This window comes from Sander vitreus, chromosome 22 (assembly GCF_031162955.1).
Source record: "Sander vitreus isolate 19-12246 chromosome 22, sanVit1, whole genome shotgun sequence".
Taxonomy (NCBI): Eukaryota; Metazoa; Chordata; class Actinopteri; order Perciformes; family Percidae; genus Sander; species Sander vitreus.
In genome coordinates, this window is record NC_135876.1 from 5,967,709 (window position 1) to 5,986,016 (window position 18,308).

General features: G+C 43.2%; 1 protein-coding gene across 2 annotated transcripts in view; it reads left to right on the forward strand.

Annotated features, from left to right (window-relative positions):
- mpp7a (MAGUK p55 scaffold protein 7a) overlaps positions 1–15,674 on the forward strand; it is a 184,187-nt gene extending 168,513 nt beyond the window's left edge. For both annotated transcript variants that reach the window (XM_078280190.1, XM_078280189.1), the window contains exon 17: positions 13,835–15,674. In XM_078280190.1, the coding sequence (XP_078136316.1) occupies positions 13,835–14,014 (180 nt within the window). In that variant the 3' untranslated portion in view covers positions 14,015–15,674. The remainder of the gene's footprint in view (positions 1–13,834) is intronic.
- Positions 15,675–18,308: the final 2,634 nt, after the last annotated feature.

Sequence of the window (18,308 nt, forward strand, 5' to 3'; positions counted from 1 at the left end):
ACATTAAGTAAGGATAAAGGGAAATATTGAACATACAGCCAGGGAGCAAATCAAGTTTTATCGTCAAAAATTGCCAATGTGCAATGACTATAAGATGCTGACATGTATACAGTATGTTGCAAGATCAGTCACGTGAAGAGTGTAGCTGGGGAACACATTTAAGACAAAGTCCAATGTGTTACAGTGTAGAAACACACAACAGATTAGCAGCAAGAAGAAATAACAAACACTATCTGCACCCGGTGGGGTGTGTGTGTGTGTGTGTGTGTGTGTGTGTGTGAGTGAGTGAGTGAATGATGAGGTCATCCCTTACACACCTTTATCCCAGCCTGACGCAGATGAAATCAATTAGCCGGCGTTCTGTGCCGCTGTGAAGTTGCAGAGCGGGGGAGCATTGATGGGGGGGGTTAGGGTGGATGATGGTTTTCCCAGCCCCATCAGGCCCCGGTGCTCGCTCGCCTGCACGCGTGTCTCGCTCGCCACATGCAGCGTTAGGGCCAACAACACACCACGGATGGCCTGATGGGACCCCATAGGGAGAGAGAGAAGCTGAATAAGAGTCGGTGCTGTCAAATGAGACGGAGACAAACTAGCACTTTGAGGATGGGTGAAGAGGAGGAACAGTGGAGAGGGTGATGGGGAGTGAGCTATACATATATATATATATATATACACATACATATATATATATATATATATATATATATATCCATCCATCCATCCATCTTCATCCGCTTATCCGGGGTCGGGTCGCGGGGGTAGCAGCTCCAGCAGGGGACCCCAAACTTCCCTTTCCCGGGCCACATTAACCAGCTCCGACTGGGGGATCCCGAGGCGTTCCCAGGCCAGGTTAGAGATATAATCCCTCCACCTAGTCCTGGGTCTCCCCTGAGGCCTCCTCCCAGCTGGACGTGCCTGGAACACCTCCCTAGGGAGGCGCCCAGGGGGCATCCTTACCAGATGCCCGAACCACCTCAACTGGCTCCTTTCGACGCAAAGGAGCAGCGGCTCTACTCGAGCTCCTCACGGATAACTGAGCTTCTCACCCTATCTCTAAGGGAGACGCCAGCTACCCTCCTGAGAAACCCATTTCGGCCGCTTGTACCCTGGATCTTGTTCTTTCGGTCATGACCCAGCCTTCATGACCATAGGTGAGAGTAGGAACAAAAAACTGACCGATAGATTGAGAGCTTTGCCTTCTGGCTCAGCTCTCTTTTCGTCTAACGGTGCGATAAATTGAATGTAATACCGCACCTGCTGTGCCGATTCTCCGACCAATCTCCCGCTCCATTGTCCCCTCACTCGCGAACAAGACCCCAAGGTACTTGAACTCCTTCACTTGGGGTAAGGACTCATTCCCTACCTGGAGAAGGCACTCCATCGGTTTCCTGCTGAGAACCATGGCCTCCGATTTAGAGGTGCTGATCCTCATCCCAGCCGCTTCACACTCGGCTGCGAACCGATCCAGTGAGTGCTGAAGGTCACAGGCCGATGATGCCATCAGGACCACATCATCTGCCAAAAGCAGCGATGAGATCCCCAGCCCACCGAACTGCAACCCCTCTCCACCCCGACTACGCCTCGATATCCTGTCCATAAATACTACAAACAGGATTGGTGACAAAGCGCAGCCCTGGCGGAGGCCAACTCTCACCTGAAACCAGTCCGACTTACTGCCGAGAACCCGGACACAGCTCTCGCTTTGGTCGTACAGAGATTGGATGGCCCTGAGAAGGGACCCCCTCACCCCGTACTCCGCAGCACCTCCCACAGTATCTCCCGGGGCACCCGGTCATACGCCTTCTCCAGATCCACAAAACACATGTAGACTGGTTGGGCATACTCCCAGGCTCCCTCCAGGATCCTTGCAAGAGTAAAGATCTGGTCCGTTGTTCCACGACCAGGACGGAATCCGCATTGTTCCTCTTCAACCTGAGATTCGACTATCGACCGAACCCTCCTTTCCAGCACCTTGGAGTAGACTTTACCGGGAGGCTGAGAAGTGTGATACCCCTGTAATTGGCACACACCCTCTGGTCCCCCCTTTTTAAAAGGGGAACCACCACCCCGGTCTGCCACTCCTTAGGCACCGTCCCCAGACTTCCACGCAATGTTGAAGAGGCGTGTCAACCAAGACAACCCCTCCACACCCAGAGCTTTAAGCATTTCTGGGACGGATCTCATCAATTCCTGGGGCTTTGCCACTGTGGAGTTGTTTAACTACCTCAGCAACCTCCACCAGGAAATTGATGCCAATCCCCCCTCATCCTCCAGCTCTGCCTCTACCATAGACGGCGTATTAGTCGGATTTAGGAGTTCCTCAAAGTGCTCCTTCCACCGCCCTATTACCTCCTCAGTTGAGGTCAACAGCGTCCCATCCTTACTGTACACAGCTTGGATGGTTCCCCGTCCCCCCTCCTGAGGTGGCGAGCGGTTTTCCAGAAGCACCTTGGTGCCGACCGAAAGTCCTTCTCCATGTCTTCTCCGAACTTCTCCCACACACGCTGCTTTGCCTCTTTCACGGCAGAGGCTGCAGCCCTTCGGGCCCCTTCGGTACCTTGCAACTGCCTCCGGAGTCGTCTGGGATAACATATCCCGGAAAGACTCCTTCTTCAGTCGGACGGCTTCCCTGACCACCGGTGTCCACCACGGTGTTCGTGGGTTACCGCCCCTTGAGGCACCTAAGACCCTAAGACCACAGCTCCTCACCGCAGCTTCAGCAATGGAAACTTTGAACATTGTCCACTCGGGTTCAATGCCCCCCAGCCTCCACAGGGATGCACGAAAAGCTCCGCCCGGAGGTGTGAGTTGAAAGTCTGTCGGACAGGGGCCTCCTCCAGACGTTCCCAATTTACCCGCACTACCCGTTTGGGCTTACCAGGTCTGTCCAGAGTCTTCCCCCCACCCCTGACCCAACTCACCACCAGATGGTGATCGGTTGACAGCTCCGCCCCTCTCTTCACCCTAGTGTCCAAAAACATATGGCCTCAGATCAGATGAAACGATTATAAAATCGATCATTGACCTTTGGCCTAGGGTGCTCTGGTACCAAGTACACTTATGAGCATCCCTATGTTCGAACATGGTGTTCGTTATAGACAATCCATGACTAGCACAGAAGTCCAACAACAAACAACCACTCTGGTTTAGATCAGGGAGGCCGTTCCTCCCAATCACGCCTCTCCATGTGTCTCCATCATTACCCACGTGCGCGTTGAAGTCCCCCAGCAGAACTATGGAGTCCCCAACTGGAGCCCCATGCAGGACTCCACTCAAGGTCTCCAAGAAGGCCGAATACTCTGAACTCTTGTTTGGTGCATATGCACAAACAACAGTCAGAGTTTTCCCCCCCACAACCCGCAGGCGTAGGGGAGGCGACCCTCTCGTCCACCTGGTTAAACTCCAACGTAGCGGCGCTCAGCCGGGGGCTTGTGAGTATCCCCACACCCGCCCGGCACCTCACACCCTGGGCAACTCCGGAGAAGAAAAGAGTCCAACCCCTATCCAGGAGTATGGTTCCAGAACCAAGACTGTGCGTAGAGGTAAGCCCCACCAGATCTAACCGGTGGCGCTCCACCTCCCGCACAAGTTCCGGCTCCTCCCCCACAGAGAGGTGACATTCCACGTCCCCAGAGCCAGCCTCTGCTGCCCGGGTCTGGTCCGTCGAGGCCCCTGACCTTCACTGCCACCCATGTGGCAGCGCACCCGACCCCAGCGGTTCCTCCCACAGGTGGTGGGCCCATGGGATGGAGGGATGTCCGCCACGTAGCTTTTTCGGGCTGTGCCCGACCGGGCTCCGTGGCAAACCCGGCCACCAGACGCTCGCTGACGAGCCCTCCATCTGGGCCTGGCTCCAGACGGGGGCCCCGGGCTTCCTCCGGGCAGGGGTGACTTCATCCCTTCTCGATTTTTTCATAGGATTTTTTGAACCATTCTTTGTCTGGCCCCTCACCTGAGACCACTTTGCCTTGGGAGACCCTACCAGGAGCACACAGCTCCAGACAACACAGCCCTCAGGTTCATAGGGACACACAAACCTCTCCACCACGATAAGGTGATGGTTCCCGGAGAAGTATATATATATATATATATATACATACATATATACATACATACATACACGTATATATATATATATATATATATATATATATATACATATATATATATACACACACATATATATATATATATACATACATATATATATACACATATATATATATATATACACACATATATATATATATATATATATATACACACATATATATATGTATATATATACATATACATATACACATACATATATATATACACATATATATATATACATATATACATATATATACACACACATATATATATATATATACATACATATGTATATATATATATATATATATATACACACATATATATATATATGTATAAATACATTTTTGAGCATTCCTGCCTTTCTCCTTATTCTATCAACTTGAGCCGCCTTTCATTGTACAAACACACTCGGTTCCCATTCGTTTTCACACAAAACAGAATAAGTACATAAAGTGTACAGATATAATGTGTACAATTCAACACAATAAAACATACATACAAGGAGGGTACAAATAAAAAGTCAACATTTCTACATAAAACCTTTTCAGACCAAAATAAATTATGGTATAGGAAAAAACATTATTAGAAGATTAGGCAAATAAAGTTGTAAGACTAAGGCGGACAAACTGGAGAGAGAGCAATACAGACAGACAGACATATACTGGACCTTTATACACTAGGCAAAATGATGCTCTGCAAGATCTACTCTATGAGCCCGCTACTGTGCGTAAGTTGAACGTTTTCTTCTACCTGAGTTGGTAGTGACTTTCGTTCTCTACTTCAGCATTCTCTACTTGTGTAAATACATATTGATTGCATCCGATTTTCTCCTGAAATAACACTCCAACTAACATGCAGCTCCACTGATTATTGTGAGCTGAGGAAGCAACAACAGCGTAAGCAACAGAGAACTGTATGGGGCTAACAGCACAGTTCTTTGGGCTGCCCCAAAGTCATCCTTCCCCTGAGTGTGTTGGCTCTGCTCAGTCAAACACACCCAGGTGCTATCATACATGCAGTACAGTGTGCAGCTATACAGTAGGTCACAGTTGAACAGGAACATCCCGTAGATATTTCACTTCACTGTGAAACTTTTAAAACCTCTGTCCAAACACTATCCCAGCTTGCATTAGCCAGTCAGTGAAACATCATTTTTGCCTTCCGTCTGCTCCTCGTTTCTTAGCAAGGGTCCTGAGAACAATGAGCTTTAGTTGTCTGAAACAGGATGATTGCTAACGACCTATGCTGTTGCTGTTAATACCCACTGTCCCTTTATTAGCTTCTGCTATTCTCTCAAGTAATACAAATACACTTCTATAAAACTGTGTGACAAGGAGGCATATTTCAGCCAGGTTACAAACCAGGTTCTGTGTAAATGTTCATACACACTGACAGGACATACAGTAAGCTACCTCCGATTTGCTATTAAAGGCTCTGAAAGAGAAGCTGCTAGGTGAGTCATCTCAGACATATTCTATTCACCGCCAGCTGTATTTCTCTCTCAGAGAGACTGATGTCTGCTTTAATGATAAAGGCTGAGGAACAGTCGTCTCATTGTTTCAGCAGTCTGAAGAGTCCGACTTTAGCCCCATTGTTTGAGCTTGAGATGATTCAGAGTAACTTTTCAAAAAGAATGTGAAGCGGGAATTAAAAGCAACCAAGAACAGGCTGATGCAATGCATAATTCAGGCTATAATGTGCTTAGTGCCGAAAATGACACATTATCTGAAGTTACCACGATCATTTAAAGTGCTCATATTATGCTCATTTTCAGGTTCATAATTGTATTTAGAGGTTGTACCAGAATAGGTTTCCATATTTTTGTTGTACTGCACATTGCTGCAGCTCCTCTTTTCACCCTGTGTGTTGAGCTCTCTGTTTTAGCTACAGAGTGAGACCTCTCACTTCCGTTCCATCTTTGTTGGGAGTCGCACATGCTCAGTAGCTTCAAGGAGAATTTCGGTCGATTTCAACATGTAGCTCTGTTGTTTGTAAATTTGGAGTGCTGTCAGAAAAACGAAAACAATTGGTGTTGCCTACACCGTTTTATCCTCCTGCTAGCGTTAGCACCCAGGAGGCTGAAACAGGGCAGGTTTTAAACGTGCTTTTAGCCTCTTAACATGTTCGAAATGTCATTACAAGTGCCTACCCATGTGAAGGGAGTCCTTCACAGTGAACACAGTGAATCTGACTGCAGTAGATGTGAAAGAAATGCATAAAAGTTGTGCTAATTCAGCTCTGTTTAGTTCCGGTGTTGAGACGGCAAGACTTAGGGACCGTGTACAAACTACAACACCGAAAATACAAAACTATTTATTAATTTAATGATTAAATAAGATAGTGTTTCCAAACTTACCTCAATTATAATGTGTCTCCTGCTAGTTGTACTACAGCACTTACTTTTAAAAAGTAAGCATATGCCTATTTTTGAAAATATTTTTTTCTATCTCTTTTCGGTGTTGTAGTTTGTAGACGGTCCCTAAGTCTTGCTGTCTCAACACCGAAACTAAACAGAGCTGAATTAGCACAACTTTTTATGCATTTCTTTCACATCTACTGCAGTCAGATTCACTGTGTTCACTGTGAAGGAATCCCTTCACATGGGTAGGCACTTGTAATGACATTTCGAACATGTTAAGAGGCTAAAAGCACGTTTAAAACTTGCCCTGTTTCAGCCTCCTGTGTGCTAACGCTAGCAGGAGGATAACACGGTGTAGGCAGCACCCATTGTTTTTGTTTTTCTCGCTACTGACAGCACTCCAAATTTACAAACAACAGAGCTACGTCTTGAAATCGACCGGAATTCTCCTTTAACTATCCAGTCAGAAGCAGAGTATGAGGGCGCGCCATGCTAGCAGCTAGGCGAGCATTATAACGTGTTACAAAGTGACCATGTTTGTCTCTGAAGTAAAGGCTGGACTACAATAGAGCTGTTTGGAGCAGTTTGTGAACAGTGTTCCTGTTGGAGATGGTAAGTCCCTTTGGGGTGGACTTTGGGCTTTGATATAGAGGTGCTGGTCATATAATTAGAATATCATGAAAAAGTTGATTTATTTCAGTAAGTCCATTCAAAAAGTGAAATTTGTATATTATATTCATTCATCACACACAGAGTGATATATTTCAAATGTTTATTTCTTTTAATTGTGATGATTATAACTGACAACTAATGAAAATCCCAAATTCAGTATCTCCGAAAATTAGAATATTATTTGAGACCAATACAAAAAAAGGATTTTTAGAAATGTTGGCCAACTGAAAAGTATGAACATGAAAAGTATGAGCATGTACTGCACTCAATACTTAGTTGGGGCTCCTTTTGCTTGAATTACTGCAGCAATGCGGCGTGGCATGGAGTCGATCAGTCTGTGGCCCTGCTCAGGTGTTATGAGAGCCCAGGTTGCTCTGATAGTGGCCTTCAGCTCTTCTACACTGTTGGGTCTGGCGTATCACATCATCCTCTTCACAATACCCCATAGATTTTCTATAGGGTTAAGGTCAGGCGAGTTTGCTGGCCAATTAAGAACAGGGATACCATGGTCCTTAAACCAGGTAGTGGTAGCTTTGGCACTGTGTGCAGGTGCCAAGTCCTGTTGGAAAATGAAATCTGCATCTCCATAAAGTTGGTCAGCAGCAGGAAGCATGAAGTGCTCTAAAACTTCCTGGTAGATGGCTGCGTTGACCCTGGACCTCAGAAAACACAGTGGACCAACACCAGCAGATGACATGGCACCCCAAACCATCACTGACTGTGGAAACTTTACACTGGACTTCAAGCAACGTGGATTCTGTGCCTCTCCTCTCTTCCTCCAGACTATGGGACCTTGATTTCCAAAGGAAATGCAAAATGTACTTTCATCAGAGAACATAACTTTGGACCACTCAGCAGCAGTCCAGTCCTTTTTGTCTTTAGCCCAGGCGAGACGCTTCTGACGCTGTGTCTTGTTCAGGAGTGGCTCGACACAAGGAATGGGACAGCTGAAACCCATGTCTTGCTTACATCTGTGCATGGTGGTTCTTCAAGCACTGACTCCAGCTGCAGTCCACTCTTTGTGAATCTCCCCCACATTTTTGAATGGGTTTTGTTTCACAATCCTCTCCAGAGTGCGGTTATCCCTATTGCTTGTACACTTTTTTCTACCACATCTTTTCCTTCCCTTCGCCTCTCTATTAATGTGCTTGGACACAGAGCTCTGTGAACAGCCAGCCTCTTTAGCAATGACCTTTTGTGTCTTGCCCTCCTTGTGCAAGGTGTCAATGGTCGTCTTTTGGACAGCTGTCAAGTCAGCAGTCTTCCCCATGATTGTGTAGCCTACAGAACTAGACTGAGAGACCATTTAAAGGCCTTTGCCTTTGTTTTGAGTTAATTAGCTGATTAGAGTGTGGCACCAGGTGTCTTCAATATTGAACCTTTTCACAATATTCTAATTTTCTGAGCTACTGAATTTGGGGTTTTCATTAGTTGTCAGTTATAATCATCAAAATTAAAAGAAATAAACACTTGAAATATATCAGTCTGTGTGGAATGAATGTATAAATTACACAAGTTTCACTTTTTGAATGGAATTACTGAAATAAATCAACTTTTTCATGATATTCTAATTATATGACCAGCACCTGTATAACACAATAAAGGAAAGGGAAAAAGCCGAAAAGCATAATATGAGCACTTTAAAACTGATTTGGAAAGATCCACTTGGTTTTTGTGTGTTTCATTGGGATTAATAAAGCAGGTTTCCTGCTGAGGAGATGGTGTGCATGGTGGTTTTAAAAGATGATACCTGAGGCTGACACATGCTGCTTTGTGCTGAAAGGGTATATAGTCCCATAAGGTGAATGTTCCTCTCTAGACAGAATTTACAGTAAAACCAACACAGTAGGATCACAAATACAATAAATACAAAAAAGAAAACCATAACAACACAACCATAAAAACATGACACTGATACAAGTCTGCAGTGTGTGCAGCATGGACAAACAGTGGTAAAACCAAACTGAGAGTCACTAGCCTGATATTGTGCAATGAAAACTGCAATGTATCTCTGCTGGAACAAAGTACTTAAGCAGGCGCACGACGCTACATCATTTCTTGTGGAAATTAAGCAATCTAATGGCGGTGGGGATAAATGAGTCCCTGGTGTTTTTCTTCACAAGTTTGGCCCTCCAGAAGTGGCATCAGCTCAAACTGCCCTCTGAGGAGAGCGATCCAGTGCGGATCAGTGGACGCCAAAGAATATCCACTCACTCCTACTTGCCCAGTTTTCCATTAGGCTCTTTTACCTTCATTATATCCATCTCTCTGCCCCTTTTGATTCATCCTACATCTATCTTATTATTTTCTTCCCCTGTTTTTTGATTCTTTTTTCCATCTCTCTACCCAGCTCGCTGTCCCTTAGGCGGCGTCCTGCTGTGATTAATGTTCTTTTACCTGGAATGATCGAACTAGAGAGAGACGCAGAGACTTGCTGGTGGACATGGAAACATCACACTCACAAAACAGTGTACAGTCTCTTCCAGGTTCCTTTAGTTGCCAGGACAGGTCAACGCGGGTTGTCTTCCTGGCTTTGTGCACAGTGGTCATCTGTAAATCCCGGTCCAATAGTGAAAGACCTGCAGGGGCTTCGCTCCAGATGACAGAGAATATAGTCCCACTGGAGAACACTTTTCTCCACAGGCCAACAAACCTTCTGCCCTCCCTGAGCCCATCCTCCAAGACACAGGCTAATAAAACGATCACATTTTCCTCACAAAAGACAATAACAGTGTGAGATGGCGTGGGTCGGTTTTTGTAAGGTAGCTACATGAGAGACAGCCGGGCACAAGAAACACAGACAGGGCTTTTGCTGGAGTGACACAGCGAGCAAGTGTTTATATTTAGCTGCGCAGCTAATCCTTTATGAAGCGGAAAACCACCAGAAACATTCTGAAGTAACTCCTGGCTAGAAGGAGCGTCTCGAAAAGCGCAGCCGTTTAGGAGCTTTAAACTTTAACGAGGCTGTGTTTATGTGCGTACACACTGTATGCACACACAGCTTGATCCAGCCTGTTTGTGGGTATGGGTACGCATGTGTGTATGTTTGAGTTCTTGTGCATCTGTGCATATTTATAATTGTGTGTTTGGCAATGGGGGTTCACTATAAAACCATATCTATCCAGAAATCTAAAGTTGAGTGTTCCCAGTAAAAACATGAGGCTAAATCAGTGCAGCCACTTTAGCCCTGCTGTTACACTGAGGGCAGGTTCAGCCAGGGCCCACACAGCTGAAACCAGACAGCCTCAGAGGGACCACCATGGTGAGATACCTGGGTTGTTTCAGAATGCTCTGTCTATGAATACAGGAGCCACAGATAGGCACTATTTACTCCTACCCTGATAAAAATATGTTATTTGGCTATTCCTCACAGCACGTGGTTTTGTTCTTTGCACTGGACAGCTGATTTGCATATTGACTTGGAAAACTCTTCATCCCTCTGGAGCACGCCTGTTTAAATGGTAACCACTAGGGGTGGAACGGTACACAGAAGTCACAGTTTTTTTTTATTGTGCATGTCCAGTGTTTCCCACAGATTCGAAAGCAATTTGTGGCGGGGGGGTGTCAGAGTAGAAAATGACATACCATTATTTATTATACGTTTATTTGATTCACAGCTGCTATATAGTGTTTTGACCTCGACAACCCAACTGCATTGTACCGCAAACTTGCGACTAGTTAACTTCCTAAAGAAGGCGCAATCGCTTGTTTGCTGAGAGTCGGGTCAGTGACTGTGAATGTGTGATTGTGTAAAGGTGGTCACGAGATAGATACCAACCTTTAGTGAACTTGTGAATTTCGCCAGCCGTCTTCTCTCCTTGACGGAGACAGGCGCTGTGTGCACGGTGGGCTCGGTGGTGTTTTAAGCCTCCAGTGTTGCCTTACAGGCAGCTAACCCTCACCTTAACACTAACATATCTTCTTTGACATAACCATTGCCGCGCTGCCTGGAAGGCGACATTGGGGGCTAAAAACACCAAACACCGCACGGTGGGAGGAGCTGTGTGTGTGTGTGTGTGTGTGTGTGTGTGTGTGTGTGTGTGTGTGTGTGTGTGTGAGTGAGCGAGACACAAGTGACAGAGAGACGGAGGAGAGCAGGGAAAGGAAATGCAGAAGAACGTGCAAATAGCGTTTAAAAAAAAAAAAAATTAGAACGAAACGCAATGTGCGGCGGGCCGGTGTTGATAGTGAGGCGCACCGCCACACATTAGTCTATGTGTGGGAAACACTGACGTCTCAGGCCGTACCGCCTAGTGTCATACAGTCTCTCCCCTGAGCTAGCTGCAACAGCCTGAAGTGTGTAAAGTAAGATGTAAACAATAAATACCCCAAATCTTCTCCAGACTCCATCTGTAACTTGTAAACTACATAAGACAATCAGCTATAAAACAGAAAATACAGCATCTCTGTTCTCTGCAAAGACGAACTAAATTACCTGATTAATGCAACATTTTTTCACCGCAGAAAGCTGCTCCCTGCCTGGCTAAAGCTAATATAGTTAGCCTAAAGAAACAAGGCGTCTGTCCCAACTAACGTTACGGTTCGAAGCCGCGACGCTGGAAAAGTACCACTAATCTACAACAGCAGTCTTATCCACCACTCTCTCGCCTGTACTACTGTAACTGACTGGTCCTCTAACTCTTGTGGGTCGCCACCACTCGCCATACTCGTCCTTAGTGCTGCTATCTCTGACTCATTAAAACTGCACACATAGGCAGAGATCGGCTACATAGGCAGCGCGCCAATGCATTAGTTCCACATTACATTAATTAATTTGCACGCAAGTTTTATTTATTTTTATACCGTGTATTCTCCGTGTAAATTCATGCACCGAAGCGTGACGCCCGTACCGTTTCGGTTCAGTACGAATACATGTACCGTTCCACCCCTAGTAACCACCGTTTTTTTCAACCTGGACCGTATTTTCCTATGTTTTTGTGTCTAAGTGACTGATGGGAACAACAGTCTATGACATTGGTCCAGTATTAAGCAAGATCGCTGCAGTCGGCAGCGACGAAACAAGCTACAAAGTCAGTCAATAGGGCAATTGTCCAGCTTGTATTTACCTTCACAAAAGTACTCGTTTTACCCACTGACAGGCTCAGATTATTATTTTAAATTTCTGAATAGTTAACTTAAAATCTGATTTGCTCTGCTCAGAGGTGGAATAAAGTAATTGTTTTGCAAGTCACAAAGCAAGTCTTGGCTGTAAAGTGCCAAGCAATTATACATTAGTAAATCTCCTGAAATAATGAGTACTTAACTGTTTAACAACATTTAAAGTGCTCATATTATGTTTTTGGGCTTTTCCCTTTTCCTTTATTGTGTTATAGGTTTACAAAGTGAAAAAGCCCAAAGTCCACCACAAAGGGACTTCTCCATCTCCAACAGAAAACACTGTTCACAAACTGCTCCAAACAGCTCTATTGTAGTCCAGCCTTTACTTCAGAGACAAACATGGTCACTTTGTAACACGTTATAATGCTCGCCTAGCTGCTAGCATGGCTCTCCCTCATACTCTGCTTCTGACTGGCTAGTAGTCCTTACTGCGCATGTGCGACTCTCAACAAAGATGGAAGTGCGATGCCTCACTCTGTAGCTAAAACAGAGAGCTCAACACACAGGGTGAAAAGAGGAGCTGCAGCAATGTGCAGCACAACAAATATATGGTGTTTTCTGAAAATTAAACCATGTGGACCGATTCTGGTACAACCTCTAAATGCAATTATGAACCTAAAAATGAGCATAATATGAGCACTTTAAAAGCAAACTGATCAGGTGTGCATTTGTGTGTTATCCCTGCAACAAAATTACAATAATTTGTCATTTCTGAGCTGAATGTTTTGCATGTTGAAGTCTATTTTTTGATGACCACAGCAAAGTCTTCATGACTCTACATCTAAATGGGATAACCCACGGTATGATTGTGCCCTGTGATCTGCTGCTGGGTTAATCCAAAGTAAATCCATTGTTAGATAAAATGAAGAGTTGATTGGCTGCGCTGTAAACCTCTACACCTAACCCCTGACATCATTTTTCATCTTTGAGAATATCAGATCTTTCAAGTCAAAAACACTGAATTTCAAATAAAGCCATGAGTTGAATTGCTTTTTGATATTATTATTATATGTTGTTACTATTATTATGTCCATTTTTGATACCTTGTCAACACCAGTAAATGCAACAGGCTGTGCAGCAGGTTCACACGGTCTGATCTCTCAGTCCTGACAATAGAACAGCGTCGCTGCACGCTGTCATTTCCCTATCGCACATATAAAATCCAGACTGGCAATATTGTATTTTCTTTTTTGGGAAATGGTTATATTTTGTCCTCAACATTTTGAGGATATTTTGAGGATATTTTCTTTTCTTTGAGAATTGGATAACCGTGTGAGGAAATGATGAAAATTCCTTGAGGTCAGGTTGTTTCATGGGGAGGTTTTAGTGCGTGGTCTGTGCCAGGGTTCATATGTGGGTACCATGTCTCTGGGAGGTTATAACGGGCTCCGTACCGGCCATTTGATGTTTATTTGTGTGTTCAAGGCCATGTAATTTGTGTTTGCAGTACGTGAATTTATCTTCCCGTCTTGTTTACTGTGGCCAGTGTTTTCTTTTTGCTGCAGATAGGCACCCTCAAATGAACTGTTTTGCCTTTGGTTTGTGCATCTCTGTCATCTTTGCTCTGTTCTCACGTACACACTGCAGGAGGAGGACTTCGAGGAGATGGTGACCACTGCCCAGATGCTGGAGACTCAACATGGCCACCTGTTTGAGAAGGTCATAGTCAACGATGACCTCTCGGCAGCCTTCAGCGAGCTGCGGTTGGCACTAAAGAAAGTGGAGACGGAGACTCACTGGGTTCCAGTCAGCTGGACTCACTCCTGAGATCCACACAGACTGTACAGGGAGAAAAGGGAAGGGCTTTGACAAAATTATGCAGGTATTTTATCTTTTTTTATGACTGCTGTGGCTCTTGTTGGTGGGGGGTGGGGGAGAATAAAACAAGACAGCGCCAGACTGCTGTGTCGCCATACCTGAGCTGCACAAAGCTAAAAATAAGCTTTTGCCTGGGACCAGGGTTGGATTTAGAGCTCAGCTGTGGTCTGGATGTGAATCTACAGGGCTGAGGCTGAGGGTTTGTCCAGAATATGGGCCTTGGACATTGATCTGGGTCTCAGTCTGGGCCACACAACTACGAGCCACGAGTTTGAGCTACTTGGTCCAAAACCAGAATGTGGAACGAGCCTGGACCATCGCAGAACCAGCAGTCCTGCCAGCACATCATCAGTCACCAGGCCAACCAGGACTCCGTCTTTAGTGTGTTTATAACATTAGACCATTAGAAACCAAAGGGTTGACATATTTCTTCTTGGTGGACAACTTACATGCATATGTCTGTAAAAGAACACAACCTCTGAGCGGGCAAAAAGGGAGAGAAAAGAAAACATATTTGCCTTCTGTCTTAACTATATTTCTGTGCTTCTATAATGCTTCCATGACTGTTACTCCAAACAAAACATTGTCAGGTACACTTTCAAGAAAGGGCAGTAAGTGTAATTTTATTTAAGAGAAATTAATATATTTTCTAATATCCTCTGTTTTTAGTTTTTTTTTGCATACCTTTTATATACATATCTTGACTTTTAAAGCAACCTGATCTCAACTGTAGCCACCTCTCTGACAGCTTTTTACATCAGAGGCGTTATTTTTTAGTCAAGTGTTTTGATTTTATCACCGTAGTCTAGTTTTCCCCCTACAAAGCACATAGAGAGACATTTTATTTAGGTGTTATATAATCCATTTAGGAGCATTTTGAAAAGCCACCCTTCATATGAAGGTTCCCAGAATAACAGCTTTGCCATTTAAAGTCCCAGAACTGGACCCTTTTGGCTGTCTCCTAGAAGAAAATGTTCACAATTGTGTTTTATTAGGGTGGAGTCTTTATTTTTATTCACATAAAAATGGCTTCAGCAAGGCAGCTAATAGAGAGTCCAGAGCACACTTCCCTGGTTTTACTCAGTATTTTTCGTTTTTAACTCCCAGCTGGTTGTCAAAGCAGCTAGTCATTAATCCTGGCTGCATTATTATCATTAACAATGTTACAGCCCTATTAGCTCCTTGGTTCTTTGCTTCAGTAACAGTAAAGTAACAACTTTACAATAAGGGTACATTAATTAACATTAGTTAATGCATTAATAAGCATTAACTGTTAACAGTTTAATAAGTTGTGTAATAAACATGTATTAACAATGCTCATGTTAACTAAGTATTAACTTAACATGTTAACTAAGTATATTTTAACATTAGGTAATGTACTAAAAAGCCTAAACTGGAAATAACAGCTAACTAAATTGTCTAAGTAAACAATTAGTTGATGTTAATTAAGGTATTTCCTAATATTACTAGGTGGTTGATTAAGATGTTTGATAGCATGTATGTCTTAAGGTTCACAGCATCTCATTCTGAGAAAACTGTTTTTATTATTTACTTACGGGTTATGGTTGTCCACATATTTTTGTCTACTACATTTGTCTATCCTCTAACATATGACCTACTTTTGGTTGAGGGTGAGAGCAGTGAAAAGACTCCATAGACTCCATGCAGAGGTTTGCTTTTTTATTTTCTCTTCATGTAGCCCAACTTATATAAATTATTGTCCATGCTATATAATCATTACTTAACCAAAACTGGTTACTTGATTAATTTATAAGAATACTGAATAATAATAAGCATTACTAAACCATAACTAAACAGTTATTAATGCTCTTTGGTATCCTTATTGTAAAGTTGAGAACATATGCACCTTAACTAACACTTAATTAATGTATAACAATACTGAATAAGCATTACTAAACCATAACTAAACAGTTATTAATGCTCTTTGGTATCCTTATTGTAAAGTTGAGAACATATGCACCTTAACTAACACTTAATTAATGTATAACAATACTGAATAAGCATTACTAAACCATAACTAAACAGTTATTAATGCTCTTTGATAGCCTTGTTGTAAAGTTGAGAACATATGCACCTTAACTAACACTTGATTAATGTACAACATTACTGAATAATCATTACTAAACCATAACTAAACAGTTATTAATGCTCTTTGTGAGCCTTATTGTAAAGTTGAAAACACATGCACCTTAACTAACACCTGATAAATGTATGAGTGCTGAATAAGCATTACTAAACAATGATTCATAGTTTATTAATAGTCTTTGACTTAAACATTCACACAGCTTTTAAACATTAGTGAAACATTGCCAATGTGGAATCAAATCTTCATGACAACCTTCTGTTATGCACACATATTCAAAATGTAAACAAGGTTTTCATTTGATTCTGAGTTTGACTCAGTCAGTTTTTTTAGGGTCTTTCTGCTGAAGACTCAGAGCTATAACTGTGTGAGTCCTGTATGGCGATTGCACTGGATATTTTCCACCTATTGTCATGTCTTCTGGATAATTTTCCTCTCTTGAAACCTAACAAACCAAGTGGGATATATCAATTTCTTTTAAATGCATGCAAAAGCTACGGTTGCAAGGATTGATCGTTCACTAGATCAATGTCAGATCTTTACACATGTACACTCAAATGATAACAAAACATGATAGGGCAGCCTTAATGGTACACACTCTACGAAGTGAGTGGTGAGCTACCTTGACAATCATGATTATCCATTATCTAGATTGTGTCCAGAATATTAATGCATTGATGCATCTGACAGCCAGCAATCACAGCATTCAAATGTTTGTTTGTATAGATCACAGTATACTATGGACCATAAATAATCATTATCATAGTGTAGCCTCCCCGGCTGAAAGATGGTCTGGCTCTCTTTAACTAATGGTTCACAAATACTTCATTTTTCCTTTGCAGTTTCAAACATGCCTTGAACACACTGCATCTAACCACTGTAAGAGCTGAGAAAACAAAGAAAACTAAATTCTTTTACTTTAAATATATCCATATATTTTCCATTTTAACCCCTTTTACAGATACATTATTGTAAATGTCCCTTTAAGTGCTTAAATTGAGTGTTACTTCCCGTTTTTATTCACTTGTTTTCCAGAAATCAACCTTAATTATAATTAAATATTCAATTAAATATGAAATGGTTCAAATTTGAACCTTCTGTCACATCCAATATACTGTAGCAAAGCCCGTCTACAGAAAGCCGTTCCACTCCCTATTCAGCCCCATTGTACCGAATTTGTTTGCAGTTCCACCAGAGTTCCACTGGGGGTGATCGCGGTCCAGTACTAAATGAATGGGACTCTATGGAGCTAGACGGCTAAATTTGTCTCTTTCGCCTGATTGTCGTTGAGAAATCTCAGATTTGATTGTAGTTTTTGCAAGTTCAACATGGATTATAGTTCAAAAGTTGAATGAACGAGTACTTGTGTCCTTTCGATTTCTTACAGGTTGAGTCGTTGTTGCCCATAACACGCTAGCATTCTGCTAATGAATGCTGATTGGTCAGTGAAGGACTGATTACGATCGGAGATCGCGCTTGACGGCATCCGAAGCAGAACCAGAATGTCAGAGTGAATATTTCGGCGTGGTCTTTAAAACATTAGCAAACCTCTTTCTAGCACGTGTATTAACAGGGAGAGTCTAACCTGTCAGCTGTGTTGTCGATGCTTCGAGAGAACAAAGGAAGCGACTCAGAGCTTGCCGTAAAGCAGTATCTCTGGCCGTATATGTGTATGACGTCATTGACGTTTTAAAAGGCTTTTTAGAACAAAAAAGCCACTTTAAAAAAATCTAACACCCAGCAGTGTGTATTTTCTTAGCCTCCCCTTTCAAATGCAACATTCAAATTACTAGACAAAATATGATATCCTGAGAAAAGTGGATGTTGAGGGGTGTAGCTCCATAGAGTCCCATTAATTCTGCACTGGCCTGTGAGCGCCCTCTATATGGAACTCTGGTGGAACTGCAACCAGTTCAGAAGCCAGAAGTAACGAGAGAGTGGAACTTCTTCCCTTATTAGAAATTCTTTGACTGTAGTAATTGCATTTCTATCTCTGAAGTTACATCCTTTCATGTAAACAGGAAAGCCTGGTAAAAAAAACTGCAGGCTAATATGTTGACATGCTAGCTTTACTTCATCTCCAAGTCCGTAAAACTCTTAAACAGCATATCATAAAGTGACTCAAAATACAAACAATAT